This window comes from Hippopotamus amphibius, chromosome 8, assembly GCF_030028045.1.
Source record: "Hippopotamus amphibius kiboko isolate mHipAmp2 chromosome 8, mHipAmp2.hap2, whole genome shotgun sequence".
NCBI classification, from domain to species: Eukaryota; Metazoa; Chordata; class Mammalia; order Artiodactyla; family Hippopotamidae; genus Hippopotamus; species Hippopotamus amphibius.
Genome location: NC_080193.1, coordinates 76,087,129 through 76,111,512, shown reverse-complemented (window position 1 = coordinate 76,111,512; position 24,384 = coordinate 76,087,129). Strand labels below are relative to the sequence as shown.

The 24,384-nt window shown below is 39.1% G+C and overlaps 1 protein-coding gene across 9 annotated transcripts in view; it reads left to right on the top strand.

The window, feature by feature from the left end:
- The window catches only part of GIGYF2 (GRB10 interacting GYF protein 2), a 143,129-nt gene that overhangs the window by 98,305 nt on the left and 20,440 nt on the right, over nucleotides 1-24,384 (top strand). For 8 of the 9 annotated variants that reach the window (XR_009055005.1, XM_057744115.1, XM_057744117.1 and 5 more), the window contains 7 exons: nucleotides 1,431-1,667; nucleotides 13,088-13,210; nucleotides 16,301-16,513; nucleotides 16,645-16,850; nucleotides 18,008-18,162; nucleotides 19,703-19,911; nucleotides 21,978-22,125. Coding sequence is in view for 8 of the 9 variants with exons in the window: in XM_057744115.1 (XP_057600098.1) it covers nucleotides 1,431-1,667; nucleotides 13,088-13,210; nucleotides 16,301-16,513; nucleotides 16,645-16,850; nucleotides 18,008-18,162; nucleotides 19,703-19,911; nucleotides 21,978-22,125 (1,291 nt within the window). In the remaining variant the exon portion in view is untranslated. The remainder of the gene's footprint in view (nucleotides 1-1,430; nucleotides 1,668-13,087; nucleotides 13,211-16,300; nucleotides 16,514-16,644; nucleotides 16,851-18,007; nucleotides 18,163-19,702; nucleotides 19,912-21,977; nucleotides 22,126-24,384) is intronic. The other variant, XM_057744118.1, reaches the window with a different exon arrangement.

Sequence of the window (24,384 nt, the reverse complement as noted above, 5' to 3'; positions counted from 1 at the left end):
AGGTTAGATTGATTCATTCTTTGGTTTATTCATTTTACAGTTAATATATTTTGTTAATATACCATATGCCAGTTATTGTGATTGTCTCCTGGTAGAGTCCAAAACTTTGAGAAATTGTTTCTGTCCTCAAGAAGCTCACAGACTATATAGGTGATGATTTTACAAGAAATACATGCCACATTTTGAATGTTTTCAGCTGAAAAATCAAAATATTCACCTAAAAATGACTTAAACAGTAGATAACGTTATTGCCTCACATATCCGGGTGTTCTGGAGATAAGGCAGTTAAACATGAACTTCAGTGACTCAGTAATGTCATTAAGGATCCAGATCCTTTGCATGCTTCTCCTCTGTCATCTCCTGGTGTGTTGACTTTTTTACCTCATGGTTCACACTGTGCTCTACCATTTCTTAGTGTGTTGACTTTTGAGTTCATATTTTTTGCCTTATGGTTAGGAGTTTCAGATACCATACCATACCCTGTACCTAGAAAGGGAGTGGCCCTTCTCTCATGCTTCTTTCCTTTTTGTTTGGGAAGAGTATCTTTTCTAGAAGCATCTCCTTGGCCTAAATCGGATCACATGGGTGTCCTTATTTACATTGGAAGCTTAAAAAACTAAATCTGGCATTTTAAACCTTGGATGTGACAGGAGGTTCTGTCTACAAAGAAGCAGCCTGGGAGGAATGGTTGCTGAATAGGTAATAACAGTTGTTCCACACGTGGGGTAAGAGCAGACAGAGAGAGGAGGACAAGGTGTAGCTGGGTATAACCAAAAGGTAGAGGGGAGGTCTAACTCCTGAAAGCTAGGGAAGTCCTTATAGAGTGGCTGGCTTCTGCCCTGAGTTCTGGAGAATGGAGGGGAATGTGCTGTCTGGCTAAGACAGACCGTTGCAGGTATAGTAAGTCAGCTCCACGGAGGAAGGCCGGGGTATTCCAGGGGCACGTGGGATGGTTTTGAGGGAGGGAAGTAGAAGGAAAATGAGCCAAGATACTGCAGAAAGTAGTAGAGGGGTAGAGGATGAGTCAAGGAGAAATCTTCCAAGGGCCCTGTGAGCCATAAGGGGTGAGAACCTGGCATGGAATTAAGTGGTTTTGTCAAGTTGCTTCGGCTCTGGAACTGTCTGGGCATTCCTGATAATCAGTATCCTTGCAGGTCCTGGCAGCTCTTTGCACTCAGCACCCTGAAAAGCCAGCTGTGTTTCAGTATTGGAACAGTTTCCAAGAGACTTGCTTGCAGTTTGTGGTGATCTCTTAGAGATCAGTACTTACCATAGATGTTCAAAGTGACATTCCTTTTATGTAGAAATTAGCAAATAAATTAAACATAATTATCCTGTAAGCATGCCTCTGACTGAAGCTTTGAAAAGTGATTCAGATTTTTTAAAAATACAATTAAATTTTATTATGATTTACTTTTCCTTCTGGGAAGGAAGAGGAGGCTGCAAAATGGGCCCGGGAAGAAGAAGAAGCCCAGCGTCGATTAGAGGAGAACCGGCTGCGAATGGAAGAGGAGGCAGCCAGACTCCGGCACGAGGAGGAGGAACGGAAGAGGAAAGAGCTGGAGCTCCAGCGGCAGAAGGAGTTAATGCGCCAGAGGCAGCAGCAGCAAGAGGCTCTCCGGAGGCTGCAGCAGCAGCAGCAGCAGCAGCAGCTGGCACAGATGAAGGTAAAGCCTAGACACCAACCAGACCAGTCCATTGACCTTAGGGGCTACTTGCTAACGTTTTTTAGTTAGGTAGATGCTGGCAGTGCAGTAGCAGTGAAACAGTGTACTTATGTTAAATATTGTTACTTTGGTTTTTTGATCAACAAAATATGATGTACCTCGTGTTAGGCATTTAAACAAGGGAAGAATAAATAAAAAAGGGTCAGACATAAGCAGTGATGCAGGCAAAACCAAGTATATCTGTATGGTTCATAAATTTAAACATTGGGGTGCCAACTTTATATCAGTTCAGCACTGCTGAGACAGAGATAAATGAGAGAAGGCAGCTGTCCTCAGTTCATAGACTTACGAGGGCAGGAAGCATGAACATTTGGATGTGTAAGTAGGAACCATCACACAGGGCTTGAAACACAGCTGACTGTGGAGTTTATTGATGGTTGTATTGAGGTGATGTATGCAGATGTTGTTTTAGGAGGATTCAAAGCATTATTTGAAATAAGTAGAAAGTGAGACTGGGAGACCAGTAAAGAGATGGTGGTGGTGAGAATGGATAGGGCCAGAGGATGAGAATTGGCCTAATATCAATCAGCAAGACTTAGTGAGTCTCTGAATCTGGGGGACAAAGGCAGAAGTTGGGATGGCTCTTCAGTAACTCTTCAGAGCCTTCAGTGACTGGGAAAGTAGTGGAACTGTTGATGAAATCTGAGTAATTGGAGAGGGAGGAGCAGATTTATTGTAGGGTCTACATAACTTCTTATGGGGTGTCTGGCTAGCCATAAGGCTTAGTGTCCCCTGTCTTCAGGGAGCTCATGGAATAAAGACATAAACAGAACATTAGAATACAGTGGGGTGAGTGTCGTGAGAGAGGGGGCGTGAAGCAGTAATTCCTAGGATGTGATCATGTGGGCATTTGTTAGGAATGCACATTCTTGGGTCCTATCCCAGACCTACTGAATCAGAACTTCTTGGGAATGGAACCCAGCAATCTGTGTTTGAATAAGCCCTCCAGGGATTCTTATGCTCACTAATGTGAGAACCACTGTCCATCTGAGAAGTTTGGAAGGCTTCCTGAAAGAAGTAACTTACAAACTGAGTCATTAAAGGAGGGAAAAATTAAATTTAAAGAAAAAAAAAAGTCAATCAGTTTTGAGAATGCAGGGGGTTTGTGAGAGTGGAAAGAAGTTGCTGGAGAGTGAGGTATGAGATAAGTGTGGGAGGATTCAGATCACCATGGGCTGTATATACTCTTAAGGAATTAGGACCTAGAGTGGTAAACAGAAATATTTTCAGCTAGGAAATAACACTGCTAGATTTGCAGGACTGAATAAGTCACTTTGAGAAATAAATAGGAGATGGACTTGAAAGGAGGTCAGTAGAGCAGTTGAGAGGGGCTGATGAAATTGTCTAGGCAGGGAAGAGAAAAATTTGATCTAGGCCTAGTGGTGGCAAGATTGGAAAGGAGGAGTTGGAGAAACCATTAATAACTTAGTGCTTGCTTTGTGTCAGCCATATACTGATAGTTTTCCTTTTTTTTTTCTTTCCCACAACCACCCTTATAAAGCTTATGTATTGATACCTGTGTTTTACCAAAGAGGAGAAATGTTAAGAAGCTAAGTCGCTTGCCTTGGGTCCAGAGAGTTGATAGCACAATCCTGTATTAGAACCCATGTGTCTGTGGCTCCAGGGCCCTGTAAGGGCTGTCAAAAGACTATCTTAAGAGGCCGCACATCACAGGATATGGTGACTGATCAGAATATGGGGGTGAGAGAAAAGACAAAGGCAGGGGTAACTTCCAGATCTCTAACTTTTCTGTGTCTTTTGTGTGTCTGGTTTTGCCCTCCTAACCACCCATAAAGACTTTAGAGCTATTTTGCAGGTAAGCATTCTGATTGAAGATAAAGAACTGGAGATGGTTATGAGGAATTGCTGAAGGCTGTCATGAGAAAAAAGTTTTTTAAGATAGCTTTTTTAAAATATAATTTGCATACCATACAATTCAGTCTGTTAAAGTATACATTTCTTTGGTTTTTAGCATATTTATAGATAGGTGCAACCATCAGCACAATAGATTGTAGAGCATTTTCATTACTCCCCCCACCCCCAGACCCTCTAGCCATCACACCCCAGCCCTTATTTTCCCCAGCCCTAAGTAACCCCTAATCTACTTTCTGTCATTATTCTGTCTTGCCTATTTCTAGACATTTCAGATCAATGGCATCATATAAAATGTGGTCTTTTGTGACAGGCTTCTTTCACTTAGCATGTTTTAAGATTTACTCATGTTATAACACATATCAATACTCTCCCCCCATTTATGACTGAATAATATTCCATTGTGTGTATGTACCAAATTTTGTGTGTTTATTCATCAGTTGATGGATATTTGAGCTGTTTCTACCTTTAGGCTTTGACTACTGCTGCTTTAAATATTCATATACAAGTTTTATGTAGGGAGATACATATCTAGAACTGGAATTGCTGGGTCATATAAGAACAGTGTGTTTAATGGTTTGAGGAACTTCCAGATTGTTTCCCAAGGTGGCTGCACCATTTTATGTTTAGTGTATGAGGATTCAAGTTTCTCCACATCCTCATCAACCTGCATTTTTTATTATAGCCATCCTGGTAGGTGTGAAGTGATAACTTGTGGTTTTGGTTTGCATTTCCCTGATGACTAATGATGTTGAGTATCTTTTTATGTGTTTATTGACTATTTGTATATCTTCTTTGGAGAAATGTCTATTTAAATCCTTTGCCTATATTTGAACTGGGTTGTCTTTTTATTATTGAAGTTTTTGGGTTTTTTTAAAATTTTTATTTATTTATTTATTTATTTATTTATTTATTTACTTATTTAATTGGCTGTGTTGGGTCTTTGTTGCTGCACACGGGCTTTCTCTAGTTGTGGTGAGCAGGGGCTACTCTTCGTTGTGGTGCGTGGGCTTCTCATTGCGGTGGCCTCTCTTGTTGCAGAGCACGGGCTCTAGGTGCATGGGCTTCAGTAGTTGTGGCACATGGGCTCAATAGTTGTGGCTCACGGGCTCTAGAGCGCAGGCTCAATAATTGTGGCGCACTGGCTTAGTTACTCTGCGGCATGTGGTATCTTCCTGGGGCAGGGATTGAACCTGTGTCCCCTGCATTGGCAGGCAGATTCTTACCCACTGCGCCACCTAGGAAGTCCCTATTATTGAGTTTTTTAAAGGTTCTTTATGTGTTCTAGATATTTAAGTCCCGTATCAAATGATTTAAAAATATTTTTCTCCTGTTATTTGTTTTTTTTCACCTCCTTGATAGTGTCCTTTGATGCACACATTTTAAATTTTGATGAAGTCTTGAATTATCTGTTTTTTCTTTTGTTGCTTCTGCTTTCGTCATATCTAAGAATTGCTAAATCTGAGGTCATAAAGTTTTACAGAATCCTACGTTTTCTTCTAAGACGTAGTTTTAGCTCTTTGGTCCATTTTGAGCTAATTTTTGTAAATTATGTGAGATAAGGATTTGACTTCATTCTTTTGCATGTGACTTATCTGGTTGTCCTAGCACAATTTGTTGAAAAGACTGTTCTTTGTCTATTGAATGGCTGTGGCACTCTCCTTAAACCTTAGACCCGTGGGTTCATTTCTGCATTCTGCATTCTGTTCAGGTGATCTGTGTGGTCACCATGCTAGTAACACACTGCCTGCACGTTACTGTTACTTTGTAGTTAAGTTTGAAATCAGAAAATGTGAGTCCTCCAAATTTGTTCTTTTTTTTCCATACTGTTTTGGCTCTTCTGTGTTTCTTTTAATTCCATGTGAATTTTCACAAAGAAGCCAGGTGGGATTCTGATAGGGATTGCATTGACTCTGTAGATCAGCTTGGGGAGTTTTGACATCTTAACAATATTAAGTCTTCTGATCCATAAACATGGGATATTTTTCTGTTTACTTAGATCTTCTTGAATTCCTTTCAGTGTTTTATAGTTTTTAGAGTATAACTTTTGAACTTCTTTTGTTAAATTTATTCTTAAGTATTTCATCTTTCTGATGCTGTCGTAAATGGAATTTTCAAAATTTCATTTTCAGATTGTTCTTTGCAGGTGTATAGATGTACAGTTGATTTTTGTATATTGAGCTTGTATCCTGCAATCTTGCTGGACTGGTTTATTAATAGTTTCTTAGTGGATTCATTAGGATTTTCTGTACACAAGACCACGTTATCTGCAAATAGAGGTAGTTTTACTTCTTTTTTCCCAATCTTTTCTTTCTTTCTCTTGCCTAGTTGCCCTGGCTAGAACCCCAGTATAGTTTTTAATAGAAATGACAAGTGTGAATGTTCTTGTTTTGTTTCTGATCTTGGGTTGATGGTGGGGGGACACATCTGACTTTTTACCATTAAATTTAATGTTAGGTGTGTTTTTTGTAGATGTCCTTCATTGGCTAAAGAAGTTCCCTTCCATTCCTTCCTTGTTGAGCATTTTTATCATAAAGGGCTGTTGGATTTTGTCACATGCTTTGTGTCTATTTTGATGATCATGTTGTTTTTATTTTTCCATTCCTCGGGTAAATCCTACTTGGTATTCAATGATAATTTTTTTTGTATGCTGCCAGACTTGGTTTGCTGGTATTTTGGTGAGGATTTTTATGTCCATGTTCATAAGAGATATTTGTCTGTAGTGTTTGTCTGTTTTCCCCTTGTGATTCCTTTGTCTGGTTTTGGTGTCACAGTAATGCTGGCCTTGAACAATGAGTTGGGAAATGTTCCCTCCAGTTTTTTTGGAAGGGGTTTTGAAGAATTGTTATTAATTCCTCTTTAAATGTTTGGTAGAATTCAGTGGTGAAACCTTCTGTGCCTGAGCTTTTATTTGTGGATAGTTTTTGATTTTGACTAATTCAGTGTCTTTACTTCTATTAGGTCTGTTTGGGTTGTCTGTTTCTTCTTGAGTTAGTTTGGGTTAGTTTATATCTTTATAGGAATCTGTCTTTTTCATCTGAGTTATGTAATTGATTGGCAAACAGTTGTTTATAGTATTCCTTTGTATTTCTTTTTGTTTCTGTAAGATCAGTAGTGATGTCCCTATTTTATTTCTTTCTTTCTTAATTAATTAATTAATTAATTTCCGGCTGTGTTGGGTCTTCATTGCTGTGCAGGGGCTTTCTCTAGTTGTGGCGAGCAGGTGCTACTCTTTGTTGCGGTGCATGGGCTTCTCAGTGCCATGGCTTCTCTTGTTGCAGAGAACAGGCTTTAGGCATGTGGGCTTCTGTAGTTGCAGCACGTGGGCTCAGTAGTTGTGGCTCGTGGGCTTTAGAGCACAGGCTTGGTGGTTGTGGTGCACGGGCTTAGTTGCTCCCAGGCATGTCGGATCTTCCCACACCAGGGCCCGAACCTGTGTCCCCTGCATTGGCAGGCAGATTCTTAACCTCTGCACCACCAGGGAAGCCCCCTGTTTTATGTCCTTTTTTAAAAAATTTTTCTGTATGTATGTATTTATTTTAATATGTTTGTTCTCTACATCTGTGTCTCTATTTCTGCCTTGCAAACTGGTTGATCTGTATACCATTTTTCTAGTTTCCACATATATGTGTTAACATACAATATTTGTTTTTCTCTTTCTGACTTCATTCTGTATGACAGTCTCTAGGTCCATCCATGTCTCTATAAATGTCCCAATTTCGTTCCTTTTTATGGCTGAGTAATATTCCATTGTCCCTGTTTTATTTCTGATTGTAGTAATTTGAGTCTTCTGTTTGTTTGTTTTCCCATTGACAATCAGGTTAAGTCAGTGTTGTTGATCTTTTCAAAGAACTGGTTTTGGGTTTCATTGATTTTTCTCTTTTTCAGTTATTTATTTCATTAATTTCTTCTTTAATCTTTATTATTTCTTGCCTTCTGCTTGCTGTAAGTTTAGTTTGCTCCTTTTCTCTAGTATCTTAAAGTAGAAGGTTGGTTTATTCATTTGATATCTTTCTTCTTTCTTAATTAGGCATTTGCAGTTATAAATTGCTTTAGCTGCTCCCTATAAGTTTTGATTTCTTCTTTGATCCATTTATTTAGGAGTGTTCTAGTTTCACTTACCTGAGAGTTTCCAAAATTTCTTCCTTTCTCATTTCTAATTTTGTTCCATTGTGATCAGAGAACATACTTTGTATTATTTGTATTTTTTCAAAAATGAATTATTGACATTAGTTTTATGTCATAGAATAAAGTTTTACTTCTAGCATAAAGTTTTACTTTCTTTAGGTCTGTCCTGAAGAACACTCCCTGTTCACTTGAGAAGAATTTATAGTCTACTCTTGGGGTGGAGTGTTCAATCGATGTTTACTAGGTCTAGTCAGTTTATAGTGTTGTTCAAGTCTTCTAATTCCTTGTTAATCTTGTAGTTGCTTTGTCTATTACTGAAAGTGAAGTATTGAAGTCTCAAGGTACTTACTGTTGAGTTGTTTATATCTCCTTTAATTTCTGCCATTTCTTCATGTATTTTGGTGCTGTTGTTAGGTGCATATATGTTTGTAATTGTTATATGTTCCTGCTGGATTGACCCTTTTATTATCATAAAATGTTCCTCTTTATCTCTATTAATGTTTTTTTTTTGTTTTAAAGTATATTTTGTCTGATAATGGTATAGTGACTCCAGCTTTCTTGTGGCTGCTTGTTTGACTGATAAATCTTTGTCTGTTCTTTTACTTTCAGTCTGTTTGTATCTTTGCATATAAAGTATCTCTTTTAGACAGTATAATTGGATCTTATTTTTTATTCAGTCTGATAATCTCTGCCTTTTTGTTGGGTTCTTTAACCTTATTCACATTTAATGATATTATTGATATAGTTGGGTTTATATCTGCCATTTTACTTTTTGTTTTTTATGTCCTTTTTATTTCTCTATTCTTCTTTTACTGCTTTTCACATTAAATATTTTCTAATGCAGCATTTTAGTATCCTTAATGATTTTCGTCACTATATTTTTTTATTTCCTTAGGGGTTGATCTAGAGCCTACCATACACAACGTATCAGAATCAGCTTCAGATGTGCTCTAACTTAATTCCAATTTGACATAGATATATTACTCCCTTATAGCTCTATTCATTTATTCCTCTTTTTTAGTGTTTTTGTTGTATCACATCTATAAATGTTACAAATGCAGGGATAAAATGATATATTTATTACTTTATATTATCATATCTCTTAAAGATGCTGAGAGAAGGGGAGAGCAAGTATGTATGAATAGCTTTCATTATATAACATTATTTATCATTTTTGCTTCTCTTAATTTGTACCTGTGGATTCAGGTTACCATCTGGAGTCATTAGCTTAATACAGCTTTGTTTTCACTTATCTCCTTTGTGCCATTTTTGAAAAACATATTAAATTTTTGTATGTTATGGGTCCAACAATATATATACGTTGTTTTATACAGTTGCTTTTTAAATCAGTTAAAAGAAGAAATATATATGTTCTGCTGTTTTTTTTAATTCCATAATTCTGTTGGTGCTCTTAGCTTTTTCATGTGGGTTCAGATTATTTTCTAGGGTCACTTGCTTTCAGCCTGAAGAACTTCCTTTAGTATTTCTTGTAAGGTGGGTCTGCTGACAACAAATTTTCTAAATTTATCTGGGAATGTTTTTTATTTCATCTTCATTTTTGAAAGATAGCTTTACTGAATATAGAATTCTTGGTTGACAGTTTCTGTTATTTGAAGACTTTGAATATCTTACCCCACTGCCTTCTGGCCTTCATTGTTTCTGATGAGAAGTCAGTTGTTGATTTTATTGGGATTCCCTAGTAACTGACAATTTGTTTTTCCTCCTTCTTGCTGCTTTCAAGATCATCTCCTTGTTTTTGGCTTTCAGCTCTCTTACCATGATAATGTCTATTTGTGGATCTCTTTGGGTTTATCCTGTTTGGAGTTTGTTAAGCTTCTTGGATATGTAGATTAATGTTTTTCAATAAATTCGAGATTTTGGCCATGATTTTTCTGCTTTTCTCTCTCTTCTTCTGGTACTTCTGTAATGCATATGTTGGTGCACCCAGTGGAATCTCACATTTCTCTAAGGCGTTCCATTTTTCTTCTGTCTTTTTTTTTTCTGTTCTTTGGGTTGCATAATCTCTGTTGATCTTGCTTCAAATTCACTGAATTCTTTTGCCAGTTCAGGTATACTTTTGAGCTCCTCTAGTGATTTTTTTGTTTCAGTCGTGCTTTCAAACTCCAGAATTTCCTTTTGGGTCTTTAAAAAATAATCTCTGTATCTATTGATATTTTCTATTTGATGTGACAGTTATACCTATTTTTACTACTTTAATCATGGTTTCCTTTAGTTCTCTGAACATATTTATAAAGACTTTCATGTCTTTGTTAGATCTGACACCTGGTCACTCACTCGCACAGGCAATTTCTGTTGCCAGCTTTTTTCCTGGTATATAGATACACTTTCTCAGAATTTTTTTACATGTTTCATAATTTTTTGTTGGAAACTAGACTTTTTTGCTAATGCATTGTAGCAATTCTGGGTTCTGGTCCTCTCCCTTCACCCGCACTCATCATTATTATTTGTCCTGTGGCTAGCTAGATTAATTTAATGAAGTTCCCCACCTCTCCCCAATAAGTGTGAAGCCTCTGCTGCAGCTTCTCTGGGGATGCAGCATTGGGTATGCTCACAGTCACTCTGAGATGACAGTGGTTTGAGATGGGTGCTCTTTGACTGTCTTGTTCCACATTTAGCTGATAACTCCACTAATTGCTAACGGGATTACTCTGTTCTCAGAAGAGCCCTGGGGCATAAAATGTTTCAAAAGCCTAATCCAGTCAAATTCAGGCTTTTCTGAAGAAATACTTCCTGAGGTTTATATTTGAGATTCGTTCTAACCCTAGGTGGACTTCTTGCAGCTTGGTTCTCTGAGACAAAGAAGCAACCTACAGTTTAGCCTGTATTTCTAGTGAATCTACCAGTTACCCCTTGCCGTTCACCCCAACATCCACTGGTTTTGAAAGTGCCCTTAGGCTTGAACTCCTCATTCTCCACACTCTGTTACAAATGAAGTCAGTTCCTTTGGCAAGAGGTCTGGAGCTCTCCCAGTTCCAGTCTATTCCCCCTACCTCTACCTTGAGGCAGAAGTCCCTGAGCCACAGCTCTGGAGCTGGGAAGAGTGGTACCTGCTTTATGAATTGAGCCCTTGGGGAAGGGGCAGTATCCTCAGGTCTTCTTGGCTTGCCTCTCCTGGTGGCATGGAACCTCTGCCTTTCAAGCTAGGGCAGTGGCAGTAAGGGCCCTAGTAGTCTCAGTAGCACTGTGTTGTTTCCATCCCATAAGTGGGGGTCTAGGCATAAGAAGGGAGTGCCCCCACCTCTCAGCTGTACTTGTCTGTAACTTAGCCTTTGCAGCAGGTAGCTGGAGCCACGATGAGAATTGCTGATATTGTGCTCTTTCCAGGAAGCAAGCCCACTGACTAGGGGAGAGAGGGAGGCCTGTGTTCCTGGCTGCCTTCATCTGAGGTAGTGTTTCTGTCTGGCTGAGCTAGGAGTTGGGAGAGAGGGGGTCATGGTGCAAGTATTGCAGACTCTCTGTTCTTACTGAGTTTTAGGAGATTTTCTTAAAGAAATGTTATGAAAAATAGTGTTGAAAAAGAAAGGTTGCAGTGTCAGGGCAGTGGGGGAAGAGTTTTTTAAAATCAACAAAGGATATTAGGCATTCAGGGGTCAGAAAATGTACCAAATTTCCTACTGTTTGCTTTTGACTTGAGAGAGTTGTTCTGAAAAGCATGACTGACAAACTTCAGTCCTCTCAGTGGGCAGTACAGGATGTTGGTTGAACTGGAAAATGCCCTGAGGCAGTGTTGATGGAGTGTTGGGGGTATTATTTCTTATGTACAAATAACACTTAAGGGAAATGATAGCTATCTGCAGACATTTGTCTGTCATGTGAAGAAGACTTAGATTTGTTCTGCATTACTCCAGAGAGCAGACTTATGAATCATGAGCAAAAAGTACAGTGAAGTATATTTTGGCACAAAATATAGGAAGATTTCAGAGGTTCCTGAAAGGGGAATAGGCCATTTTAGGGGGCAGTGAATCTCTTCTTGGTGCTGGCTGAGTTTCTGCTGAAGAGGACTGGCAGTTGGTTCCCAGGATACGGTTGGATGATACAGCCACTTGGATTTTAGACAACATCAGTGGTTGCTGGCTGATTGCATCAGAATTACAGAAATACGGGAATTCTCTGGTTTTACCTTTGGGTCTTCTGATTTATTGAGTGTAGGGCCAGGGCATCTGCATTTTTACAAATCCTCCAGGTGATGCTGCCAGGTTTGAGATCTGCTGCCAGATTTGATCTCGATAGCACTTTCCAAATGTGTTATTTTTTGTGGAGAAAAAGAGTGCATTTGTGCTCAACTTTGCCTACTTAGTCCCCCATCTTTCTCAGCTTCTTTCTGTACCCCGCCTACCCTAGAACATTTCTCTCAAAATGCACCTACTACCCATTATTGGGCAAAAAATGTTAAGGATCGTTTATGTTCAGTCGTGTTGAGGGTACTAATTTGGAGAGCTGTTGGGTAACATCAGTGACCAGTTAAACTGTTTTTACTCTTATTCCATCGGTTAGAGATTCCTGATGAAGAGCCATTCTTTTTGGGGGCTGTTTGGCATTTTGCTTGTTTTGATCCACCCATGCTCATGTGTTGTTTTATAAACATATTTTAAGTCTGGTTAGATTTTGTTTTTGTTGTTTTTGTTTGTTTTTAAAAGCCATAAGATCTCTCAAAATTAGAGTGTATCTTTCTCTGGCCCAGAACGACCAAGGGATTCCCTTAGAAATAATCAAGCTTTTGAGAACACTCTAAAGTATTCAGGACTCATATATTTATACTTTATTTTAGTTGATAATTTTAAGGGGTAGGAAAAATAGAATTACTGATTAAAACTAGGTTAGTGCTCATGACTAGAAGCCACAGCCTGGTTAACTCCCTTTCATGAAAGACTGACTGAAAGCTGTGCCTGGCATCTTCCATCAGCTACCCACCTCAGCTCTCCCTTCAGAAGTCTTACCCTTAACCTTTTCACTGGAAAGTAGCATATCTTGTCCTTTATTACCTCCTTGGATTAAAAACTTGGTGATTCTTTTGTTTAGTTCTTCCTTTTTATGGCAGTATATTGCTGTATTGTCAATCCAGATATAACAGATTTGCAGTTTCATAATGGTAGATCAAATAAAAGTTTATTGATGTATTTAAGTTGCTTTAAAATAATCTTGTGACAAAAAAAAGTTAAGTAGAAGAAGCAAACTGACTGGGAGAGTAGTATGTAAAAGGATTGAAGAAGGAAATTTGTATTGAATGTTATAAATGGAGCTGAAGGAAACATGAATGTTCTGGCTGTACATAATGCATTATTGCCCCTTTTTCCTGTCCATGTTTCCTCATGAATTCTTTTGCCTTCCTTTTTTGTTAGCTTCCCTCTTCTTCAACATGGGGCCAGCAGTCCAATACGACAGCATGTCAGTCCCAGGCAACACTATCATTGGCTGAAATCCAAAAACTAGAAGAGGAACGAGAACGGCAACTTCGAGAGGAGGTAAATTTTAAAAGTAAAAGTGATGTAGACAATTGGTGTTTCAGAATAGCTAGTGTGCATTATGGATGAGTGGCTACTAAAGATAATTATTATTGTCAGAGTTGCTGTGTACCTGAATTGGATATTTATTATTCAGCTCTTTAGCCTGTAATATGGTCACTAGCAAATATGAAGGCTCTAACAGGAATAACATTAAGGTTGGATACATAAATGTGCCTTAAGTTACCTTAAACATTTTACCACAGCTCTTGAGAGAATGGTTCATAAATAAGAGTTACATGGGTGTTTCAAAATTGGGGGTGAGTTTTGTGCAGATATACTTTGTAAATTTGGTGCATAGAATGCAGAATACTTTTTTTCCCCTAAAGGGATTTCTGATTAATCTAGAAAAACTTAAAATATGACAGAAATAGTCTCTCTGCTTGTGAGTCTATATCCTGTAGTTCCTCTTTAGGATAGGAAGGATACAAAAGAGTGAAAGGGGTTGTGGGGGGAGGGGGGTGGGGTGGGGCAGAACACAGTTCCTGACAGAAAGGAGAAAATGAATAAGTAAAATGGCTTGGTTCAGCATGCCATTAGGTGTCATGTTCATCCACTCATCCACCCATCTGTCCATCACATATTTGCTACTCAGTTACAGTTTTAGTCTGGGGACATAGCTGAGTCTAAAACAGACAAAATTCTCTGTCTTCATAAAGCTTACCTTTAGTTGAGGGCACATGGACAATAAAAATTAAAACATGGAGTTCTGGAAGGCAATATGTGTCAGAAAGAAAAATAAAGTGGAAAGGGGCATTGGGAGAGGGTTGGGAGTTGGGAATAGTATTGGTGGTGGTAGTGATTGATTGTCTAGTTTTAGGTTGTGCTGTCTGGGAAGGTCTTTCTGAAAAAGTGTCATGAAGTAGCAGAGTCTTGAAGAAAGTGATTTATTGTGGATAATATGATTTGAGGCAGAGCAGTCAGTTTGTTCGAGAATGCAAGCTGTCATTCTGGTCTGGGTGGTGTGATTCACTGAACGCCGTGGGAATTGTCTGTATATGTTCACCAGGTAGTGTGCATGATGTCATCCAGTAGGTTAAAATGTTTCTTCACCTTAAAAATTACCTTATTGCCCACTCTCTTTAAAAAAAAGAGTGAACTTTTTCTGAAATCATCTCTCTCTTCTAAAAGGTTAACAACTGGATGTAGAGCAGAGTATATCCTCCCCCTTCAAGGCTAGAACTTGTTCCAATAATTTTGGTCTCTGCTAAATGCAAAAATAATAATAGTGGTCATCAGAGTTGGAATCAAAGGTCTTTTCCTATTCGTATTTTTGTCTGTTAGAAGTTAATAATTGCCTTGTGTTTTTATTCGGTTAATTTTCTTCGAACTGTTAAGTCTTCCTGCACTCTTCAAAAGGTATAAAATGCCACTCAGTAGATATTTTTCACATAGGGAAAACCTGTGACAATTCTATTTCATTCTTTCCCTGGAGGTGTCCTTTCCAGGACCCTCTAACCTGTTCAGATCTGAAAGTGCTTGTCTTGCTACACAGGTGCTCTGTTTTTCTTGAATTTTTGTCCTCTGCATGTTGTCTTCCTGGACTGATTTTGATTTTCTCATATTTTGTCTCCTACTTTCCATCTCTTTTTATCTTTTCTGATGGGATATTTCCTCAGTCTTATCTTTCAGTCCTTCTGTTGAACTTCTAAAGTAGTGTTCTCTGTTTTAAAGTTCTGAGTCTGTGTATTGTTCCTTTAAGTGTTTCTTTTTATAGCCTCTTATTCTTGTGTCACTGAATGCACTATCTTACCTCTTTAATATTACTTACTCTTACTGATAGTTTTTTTTTAAAATAAATTTATTTATTTACTTATTTTATTGGCTGTGTTGGGTCTTTTTTGCTGTGTGTGGGCTTTTTTTTTTTTTTAGTTGCGGTGAGTGGGGGCTACTCTTCGTTGTGGTGCGCGGGCTCCTCATTGCCGTGGCCTCTCTTGTTGCGGAGCACGGGCTCTAGGCGCGTGGGCTTCAGTAGTTGTGGCACATGTGCTCAGTAGTTGCGGCACACGGGCTTAGTTGCTCTGCAGCATGTGGGATCTTCCTGGAGCAGGGGTTGAACCGGTGTCCCTGCATTGGCAGGCGGATTCTCAACCACTGCGCCACCTAGGAAGCCCCTACTGATAGCTTTTTAAAAAGCTGGCTCATATTTTCCCTTGTCTTGTTTCTGATTTCACAGAATTTGGTTTGTTTGATTTGGTCTTTGGCTTTCATCTTAGAAGCTATGTCAAATGTTTGATCCTGGGCTAGTTGTTCATATTTTGGAATAAGGCACTGAAAAGCTGTTTGAAGGTTCTGGTATATACAGCACCTTGCTGGGCTTTGCTGTAATGGTCTCCATAATGGTCTGTTCTGTTGGAGTCCCACCATCTGTTGGTATCTGCAGGTGTATTCTCTTATGCTGGGTCAGCTTTCCCATAGTATAATCCACTAATCTGGTCCAGCCTCTTTAAAAAGAAAAGTTTTAATTTTCTGCTGGGGAGGTGGGGGGATAGGTGCCAGCAGCTTTGGGTGGGGGAGGTAGTCAGAGTCTTAGTCCTGTTCTTTTTTTTTTTTACAGACTTTCAGCCTGTCTTCCTCTTTTTGAGATACCCACACCTCTAATTCCTGAACTTTCTGTATGAATTGGCCTATTTCTGAGCTTGCTTTATGTAGGTTTCAATTTATTGGGTCTGTTATATTGGCTCTGTTTATTTGCCTGCTTTCCAGCTTTTAAAGTCTATTCTGTTTTCTTTGTCCTTAAGGTTTATGCGTTAGAAAAAAAATTTTTTTCTGTCATTTTGTTAGGGCTTTGAAAGTAAACATGTATTTCATTTTTATGCTTAACCAAAAGCCCTACTTAATTTTTAAGAAGTAATTCTTAATTTTCTTTTTATTTTCCTCTTAGTTCTTCTGGTAGTTTACATCTTTATTTGCAGTAGAGGAGTTCACTCTGTCAGGTGTTTAGTTTTATATAGCTACTGTGTATATACATTCCATTTAGTATACTGGACATTTGTAACTATTATTTTAAAAGCTGGAATCCTGAGGTAGCTTCTGTTTTTGTGCCTGCAGCAGAGGCGCCAGCAGAGGGAATTGATGAAAGCTCTCCAACAGCAGCAACAGCAGCAACAGCAGAAACTCTCCGGTTGGGGGAATGTCAGCAAACCCGCAGGTACCGCCAAGTCTCTTCTGGAGATACAACAGGAAGAAGCCAGGCAAATGCAGAAGCAGCAGCAACAGCAGCAGCAGCAGCACCAGCAATCAAACAGAGCCCGGAATAATACGGTGGGTTCCTTTCCCTACGCAGTCGTCGTATGGACTGGTGGTGTAAGTTACCTTTTCTGACTTTTGTGGACTCTGTTTTTATCTTCTTAAATATTGTTAACTGTCTTTATTTGTCTCCTTTTCCTTAACAGCATTCCAACCTGCACACCAGCATTGGGAATTCCGTATGGGGCTCTATAAATACTGGTCCCCCTAACCAGTGGGCATCTGACCTAGTCAGTAGTATCTGGAGTAATGCTGACACTAAAAACTCCAACATGGGATTCTGGGATGATGCAGTGAAGGAGGTGGGACCTAGGAATTCAACAAACAAAAATAAAAACAACGCCAGTCTCAGGTAGGGCTCAAAATGATCAACCTACGCTCTTTGGTGGGTTGGGGGAAGGGACGTGTGAGGAGTAGGATATTGGGTGGCCAGAGAAAGGTAGTTAGTTTTTACTTATTTTCACTTACATCCTAGCACATGAGGTCATAGTGTGAGGATTGCTTTTCTTCCCTGTGGAAACAAATCTGTTTTATCACTAGGGGCTCCTTTGGTTGCTGGACACTTAGTCTATTGCCTGTCATGTGTAACCACTTAGTATTTTTGTTATTGCTGTTGAATATTTCTCCAAGGTATTCTCTAGATTTTAGCAGTTCTCTAAACTTATATTTTTAAGTTAGTTATACTGTGAGTATTATAAACACTAAAACCTTTTTATTTTTATGATAAATTAGTTACATTTTACATTCATCTTTCTTTCCTCATATACAGTTTTATTGAACGAGCATGGGTTTTAATGTTAAATACACGAACTCAAATCCCAGCACTATCACTTATTAGCTGTGTGACCTTGGGCAAGAGGGAACCTCTTTGAGCCTCAGTTCCCTCATCTGTAAAATGAAGATAATGATAACAGCTTCATGGGTGTGGTTGTAAAGGTTAAGTGAATACGTGTGGAGTAGTCAGTAAAGTGCCTGGCACATAGTAACTACTTAATAAATGGTAGTGTTGTCAGAATATTTCTTGATTGAGGGCATAATGTGTTATGAATAGGACACTAAATAACTTTCAGTTTTTTGAGCATCTTTGCCAGGCACTATTATAGGCCTTTGCATGTAGTATCTTTACTGCTTTGTGATAACCCAAAGAAGTATTAGTACCATTTTACAGATGAGGAAACTGAGGCTTAGCAAAATTAAAAATCTTAACTGATGGACATATAGAAGAATTTAATAATTTCTCTGAAATGAAGCCCAATATTCACAACTAGAATGTATTAACAGAGGCTAGATTTTAAGGGGTATTGAGTTAACCCCCCCCCCCCAATATTTTAGTTTTGTGTTTTGGATTTTTGTTGTTGTTTGTTTGTTTGTTTTCATTTTTGGAGCCAAGAATTGGATTGCTGGACAGCCATCCATTGCTGCCAAGACATTATCTATTTATGGTGTTAGAGTATAATCATATAGTAACAGTTTCTGGGAATATAATATCGCCATATTGTTTTGCTTTAGTAAATCTGTAGGTGTGTCTAACCGGCAGAATAAGAAAGTAGAAGAAGAAGAAAAATTGCTGAAGCTCTTTCAGGGAGTAAATAAAGCCCAAGATGGATTTACCCAGTGGTGTGAACAGATGCTTCATGCCCTTAATACGGCAAATAACTTGGATGGTAAGAATTGGGGAGGGAAACCCAGCATGTGGAATGGCAGAGCAGGACCCACAAAGAGTTAGAAAATTGGAATGATGGGCCAGCACTCAGGAGGTGAAATCTGATGGAGGTCAAGTCCTGAACCTACAGTAAGAACTTGACTCTTTAATAGTATTATAGTATTACTTGTGAGAAAATTTCTATAATACTATGCTGAAATAGGTTATCAGTGGTTACCAAAAAGTAGATGCTATCTCAGGCTGAGGTACAGAGCAGAAGAGGTCATAGTTCCATAGTGCTCATTTTATGAGGGGCATTGCCAGATGGTCAAAGGAGAGTGAGTAACTGTTATGGTGGGGATAGAGGACAGCCTGGGGAAGAGAAGGCTGAGGTGATGTGAGGTTTTTCCCTTCCTGCCTTTGGGGGCAGGGCTGGGAATCATGTGACAGAACATGTAGACTTATTTTGTGTAGGAAAGCGCTAAGACCCATAATGTATGCAAGTGAAAAGATTTCAGCGCAGTTTGAAGAAAACTTGCTGATTGTTAGTTGTTCACAAAGAGAATTATCTTGCCTTAGGTGCAAGTGAGTCCTTCCCCTACCCACAAATCTTTGAACAGAGACTAGTCAGCTTGTGTGGAAGGGATTCCCATACATAATTCATGGGCTTTGTTGAACTAGTCCACCTCTAATGTCTTTTCTAAAACCAAGAATCTTTTAAAAACAGAGCAGTAGAGAAATGGAAGGGTTCCTTTGTAACATTGAAACAATAGCTCATGGTCCCATCCAGCCAGAGAAAACAATAGTAAAAAATAGTAATGGCTACCATCCATTAAGCACCTACCATGTACTAGGCACTTTCTAGGGGTTAGCGTGTGTTATCCTAGTAATCTGTTTTTTTGCGGTAATTTTATGATCTACCTTTACAATGTAGGTGATATTATCCCCATTTTATAAATTAGGAAACAGAGGCTCAGAATGGTTAAGTAACTCATCAAGGTCACACAGTCAGCAAATTTCAGAGTCAGGTTTTAAACCCATGTCTGTCTAACTGATACTTATGCTTTTCTCCTGTACCACATTGCTTCGTGTTCCATTTTTCTCTGTAAACTTAGCATATCTCAGTGAAGTGAAAGGAGGCTACAGCTGTGTCTTTAAGTCTCTGTCATGGTGCCTGGCACACACTATGGCAACTTAATAAAATGGATTGAATTTAAGGAAAAAAAGGAATGAATCCCCAGATGACTTTAGTCTTAGGCAAGCAGTTGCTTCGATCAACATAACTTTTAGTTTCTACCAAAATAATATTTAGTGAAACTAAACATGCATGATATCTTCATCTCTATGCTATTTCTGATGATTTGGGGCATTACAATGATAGTGGCCCCCAGCCCCCACTACAGAGTAGATTAAAGAATATTTAACATAATAGCTGCATGCCTTTCAACGATCCATCATTATTGCCTGTATTAGGTATTAAAATATATTACAAACTGAAACTGAACTTTTCTGTGTGATGTTTCATTGTTACTTTTTATGTCTTCTCCCCTCTCATGTTACAGTTCCCACATTTGTTTCTTTCCTGAAAGAAGTAGAATCTCCTTATGAGGTGCATGATTACATTAGGGCCTATTTAGGAGATACCTCTGAGGCCAAGGAGTTTGCCAAGCAGTTCCTTGAGCGCCGTGCCAAACAGAAAGCCAGCCAGCGGCAGCAGCAGCAGCAGCAGCAGCAGCAGCAGCAGCAGCAGCAGCAGCAGCAGCAGCAGCAGGTATGAGGCAGCAGAGTGAGTGCAGTGCTCTTGTGAGTGTGGATGTCTTGAAATGCTGAGCAGCCAGGGAAAGGAAAATTAAAACAGTATTACCATTTTCATATATCATATGACTGGAAACTTTTAAAACAAGGTAGACTTGATATTTTCAAATTGCATGTCCAGAGACCTTTGTGAATTTCCCAAATAGCAATATAACCATTCATTCTCTATTAGCATACCAGCCCGATTTTTCTTGGTTCATGTAAGTGCCTCTGTCAAATTGCAAAGTTCAAGTTGTCATAGACCCATAAATTGGGTTTTAAATAGCTAAAACTTACAAACGTTAACTCTCTGGTACTCAGGGTCCGCCGTACCCAGTACTGCCTATGCCGTAACCTGCCAGACATTTCATACATTGTTGATGGGTTTGTAAAAGGTTTATTTGCAATAGTTTATGTTCTGTAAAGTTGCTGCCCACACCGAATTAGCAAATACTGAACCATTGCTCCTGGCGGAAATGTAGAGTCGGTTTCTGCAGGTTGTGACCTATGGTCACAGCATTTTTGTCAGTGGATCACTATGTAATCTTGTTCTGTGTGTGCTTCTGTTTAAAATGCCTTATTTAATACATTGCTGATTCCTTAACATTGAACTCACAGCCAATAGCTCTGTAACTCATGCCTGAATAAAACTTACCTCACATACACATTTTCTCCATAAGGCATGTCACAGCCTTTGTGCATTTAGGAACATTAGACAGCACTTGACCCTTGGGGGCCATTTTAAACAATGAATCACCAACAAAAATGTGAAAAACATGACTCTAAATAGACTGAGAAAGATGCTTGTTTACAGTATGAGCTGAGACGAGAAGGCAGAGAGTATTGCCCAGTTCTACCTCAACGGGGAAGGTGTGTCTTGAGCAGCTCAGTTTTTCACTGCTCTGTATACATAAATGTCCAGAGTGACCACAGAAACACTGTGAGTATTGATCTGGGGGCTACAAATGTGTTATAGCAAGTAAGCAAATTCGCAGATATGGAATCTGTAAATAATGAGGATTGTCTTTTCAAGTTTTCTGAAGGACAAGCTGGCAGAGCTCATAGAGAGGCTTAAGAATATTTATATCCTTAATTCCATAATTGTTCTACTAGAGATAATGTTTGTTATAGGGCACTTCTAGGAATATGTAAGATGCAGTGAAGTACAGGGCATTTAAAATCCATTTGGATAGATGGGGCTAACAGGGTTCAACTGAAGGAAAGTGAAAGATATAAACACAAGTAGCACCAGGAAAAATATTTTAAGGAATCAAAAGAGAAGACACCATATAGCAGTACAGAAGTCTCTTTGCATTTGTGAAATGGCCTCCTCTGTGTTGAAGTAGGAAGTGTGTTCACAGCCAGGCTTGTCCTTCCACGGTGCTCTCTCTGCTCCTCCCCCCCACCGCCGACACTACACGTACCTTCACCTAGCTCGTTGAATCTGATCTCAATTTAAAATGAATTACTCTAATAAGAGCAACAAATAAGTGTGAATGGCTGGTAGACTATTTCATAGTTTAATCAGTTGGTAGAAAGTATATGAATAATATTTTGGGAACAGATCCCTTCTGGGATTGCTAATAGGAATAAAGTATATGACATTAACTTTGTTTGATAACATGCTGCCAGCTGGTCTGTAAGCTATCCCCTCTGTCTGGGGGCCTGGAGAACAGAGGAACCCTCTACTTTGAGTAGGTGAAGGGTGTAAATTGCCAGAGAGCAAATTCCTAGTGGATGGTACAGATTCCATGTATATCTGGAGAGGTTTTGACAGCTGTGCTATCACAGCAGTATGAACACCTGGAGTTACTAGGACTGGCCTTGTGGAGACACAGAGCTTAAGTGGAATGTCTGAGAATCTAAATGAAGGGAGAGGGTGGTTCAGTGGACTGTTCTTGGTTTCGTTTTTACCAGAATCCATGGTGTGCTTTCTGTTTTTAAACTCATCCTTGGTAAGGTGAGGCCAAATCAACCATTTCCTTAGGGTGGGCTGAGCCTGTATCCACTGTGTAACCTCAGTTGTGCTGTCTTGTTTTATAGGACTCTGTGTGGGGGATGAACCACAGTGCACTCCATTCAGTATTTCAGACTAATCAAAGCAACAACCAACAATCCAATTTTGAAGCTGTACAAAGTGGCAAGAAGAAGAAAAAGCAGAAGATGGTCCGAGCAGATCCTAGTTTATTAGGTGAGCATAGGCCTAAACTCTTAGCTGGGTGTTGGGGGCAGATTATATGTGAGTCCCATGGTGGAATATTTTCCATGAAGGGAAATATTTCTTATAAAAAGTAATTTTTTTTGATCAGTTCCACATAAGTAGTCAGTATTTACTGGGCATCTCAGTGTACAGGGAGTAAGAAAAGTAATATATTGTATGGTGCCTTAAATTTTAAAGTCTTTTTTCATATTTGATATGAATTTCCCTAAAAAACTTTGAATTTAATTGGAAAATAATGCTAATGGAGAATAGTAAAAGTTGTTTAAAATTTAAAATGTTGATTTGTGTGGAAGAAGACCAGTCAGATGTTCAAAGAAAAGAGCCAATATTTGTTGACATTCACTATATATATAATATGATTCTCAGAATTACCCTGCATTATAAAGTGATGTTCCAGCTTTACTAGTGAGTAAACCAAGGTCTAGAGGATTTAGAACATTTTCCAAAGTCACACAGCAGTTAGCAGTGTAGCTGGGATTTCAGAGCAGGCCTGTTCTCTCTTTACTCTTCTGTGTTACCCATGGCTATACTTATCTAGCACTGAGGACCGGTGTCTTCATACAAGGCAGCTTCGTGGAAAAGATGACACCTAATTGGGGCTTGGAAAGACAGGAAAGATAGGGAATAGTGTTTCTGGAATAATAAACAGTATAGGCAAAGCTGATGGGCTGGCCGTGTTTCTTAAGTTGGCCTAACAACCTCACAGACAAGGATGAAATTAAAATTATTCTCTGTTTATGAATGTAGACTAGGCTATTATAAAACTGTGTTGTCTGGAATAGAATGGTTATATTGGCAGAGATGGCAGGTTGGAAAGTCAGGCAGACCAGTTAGGAGGCTGTAGTATAGACTGGGTAAACGATACTGGTGACCTGGAATAGGGTTTTAGCAGTGGAGACGGAGAGGAGTTAGATGGATTTCAGACGTTTAGGGGATGGACAAGGAGAATGGAAAGGTTTGGGCAGCAGGATGGAAAGAGTTGCCCTTTTGCTAAAATGATGAACATTGAGAAGTGGAGCAGGCTTATGGGGGAATGATACAGTGTTTAAGTGCTGGGTGGATTGCGCGTGAAATGACTGGGAGTCATCGTACAGAGATGAAAGAGCTGATAGCACAGCATGAGGTAGGTTGCTCTGCCCTTGATAGGATCCATACTTCAGAGGTTCCCTGCCCTGGAGAAATCAAAATGTCAGTAACAAAAACCTAGCTTTGAGGATTGCCCTCTGAAACCGGTGCTCTACAAGCTGGCTTTGGAAACCTAGAGATCTGGCAGAATTTTGTTTTCTTCTGCCTGTCTTGGAAGTTTATGTTAAGGATGGATGGAACAGTCCAAAATTTTGGCCAGTTTTGACAGAAATAAGTGAATGAAGATTTAAGAGTGTTCCTTCTGTTCTGGTTGTGAGTTCTAGCTAAGAATCCCCTGCTGTTTAGCTGTGGTAATTGGCAGGGGGAGGGGGGTTAGGTTCTCAGGGAGAAGGTTCCTCTGAAAATGAGGTAAAGATTTTTGGATTAAGTATTGATCTGACCCCATCTCCTATTGTAGACCTAAGAAAGGGACTTAAAAGCCCCCTTCAGGGGGATGAGACATAGGTCATACTAGGGATAGAGTTTTAAGGAATATATATGTCTTGAAAGGGAAGGAAAAAAATTATAAGGGAAGTAAAACTGCTCAACAAAATACTGAAGAAACTTACTTGGGTGGGCTCTTGCTTGGACTGAAAATGAGAATTTCTGCTCAACTAAACCTTCTTCTGGAAGTTCCTCTGATAATTTCCACCTCTTACCTACTCATATCCATTAATTATTATTTTTAACTGATATATGCTTTATTGACTTACAGATTAAGAAAAATTAACAAATATCCATCAGTCACAAGTTCCCCATACACATAATGGGAAAACAGGTTCAAATTTGACCCCAAAGTATCCATTGAGAAAGTGGTGGTTGATCAAAAGAGAATTTTGCTTCTAAAACAAACCTTCCCGGAGAGATTCCAGCTTCATTTTAATGATCATGTCCTCCACTGTACTCTTGTGTTTCTTCTAGTTTTTAGAGCTACCAAGTGCCATTGTGAGCCATTGGATATGAGAAATACATACACACAACACTGTTTTTCACCAGTCATAGTTTCCTTGTAGAAGCAGTCTCCCAAACCTTAAAGAAATCATGTGAGTGAGAGTCTGTTGTTGTAAACCTAACAGTGTAGTCTTTAGAGCTGAGTGTGCTGGG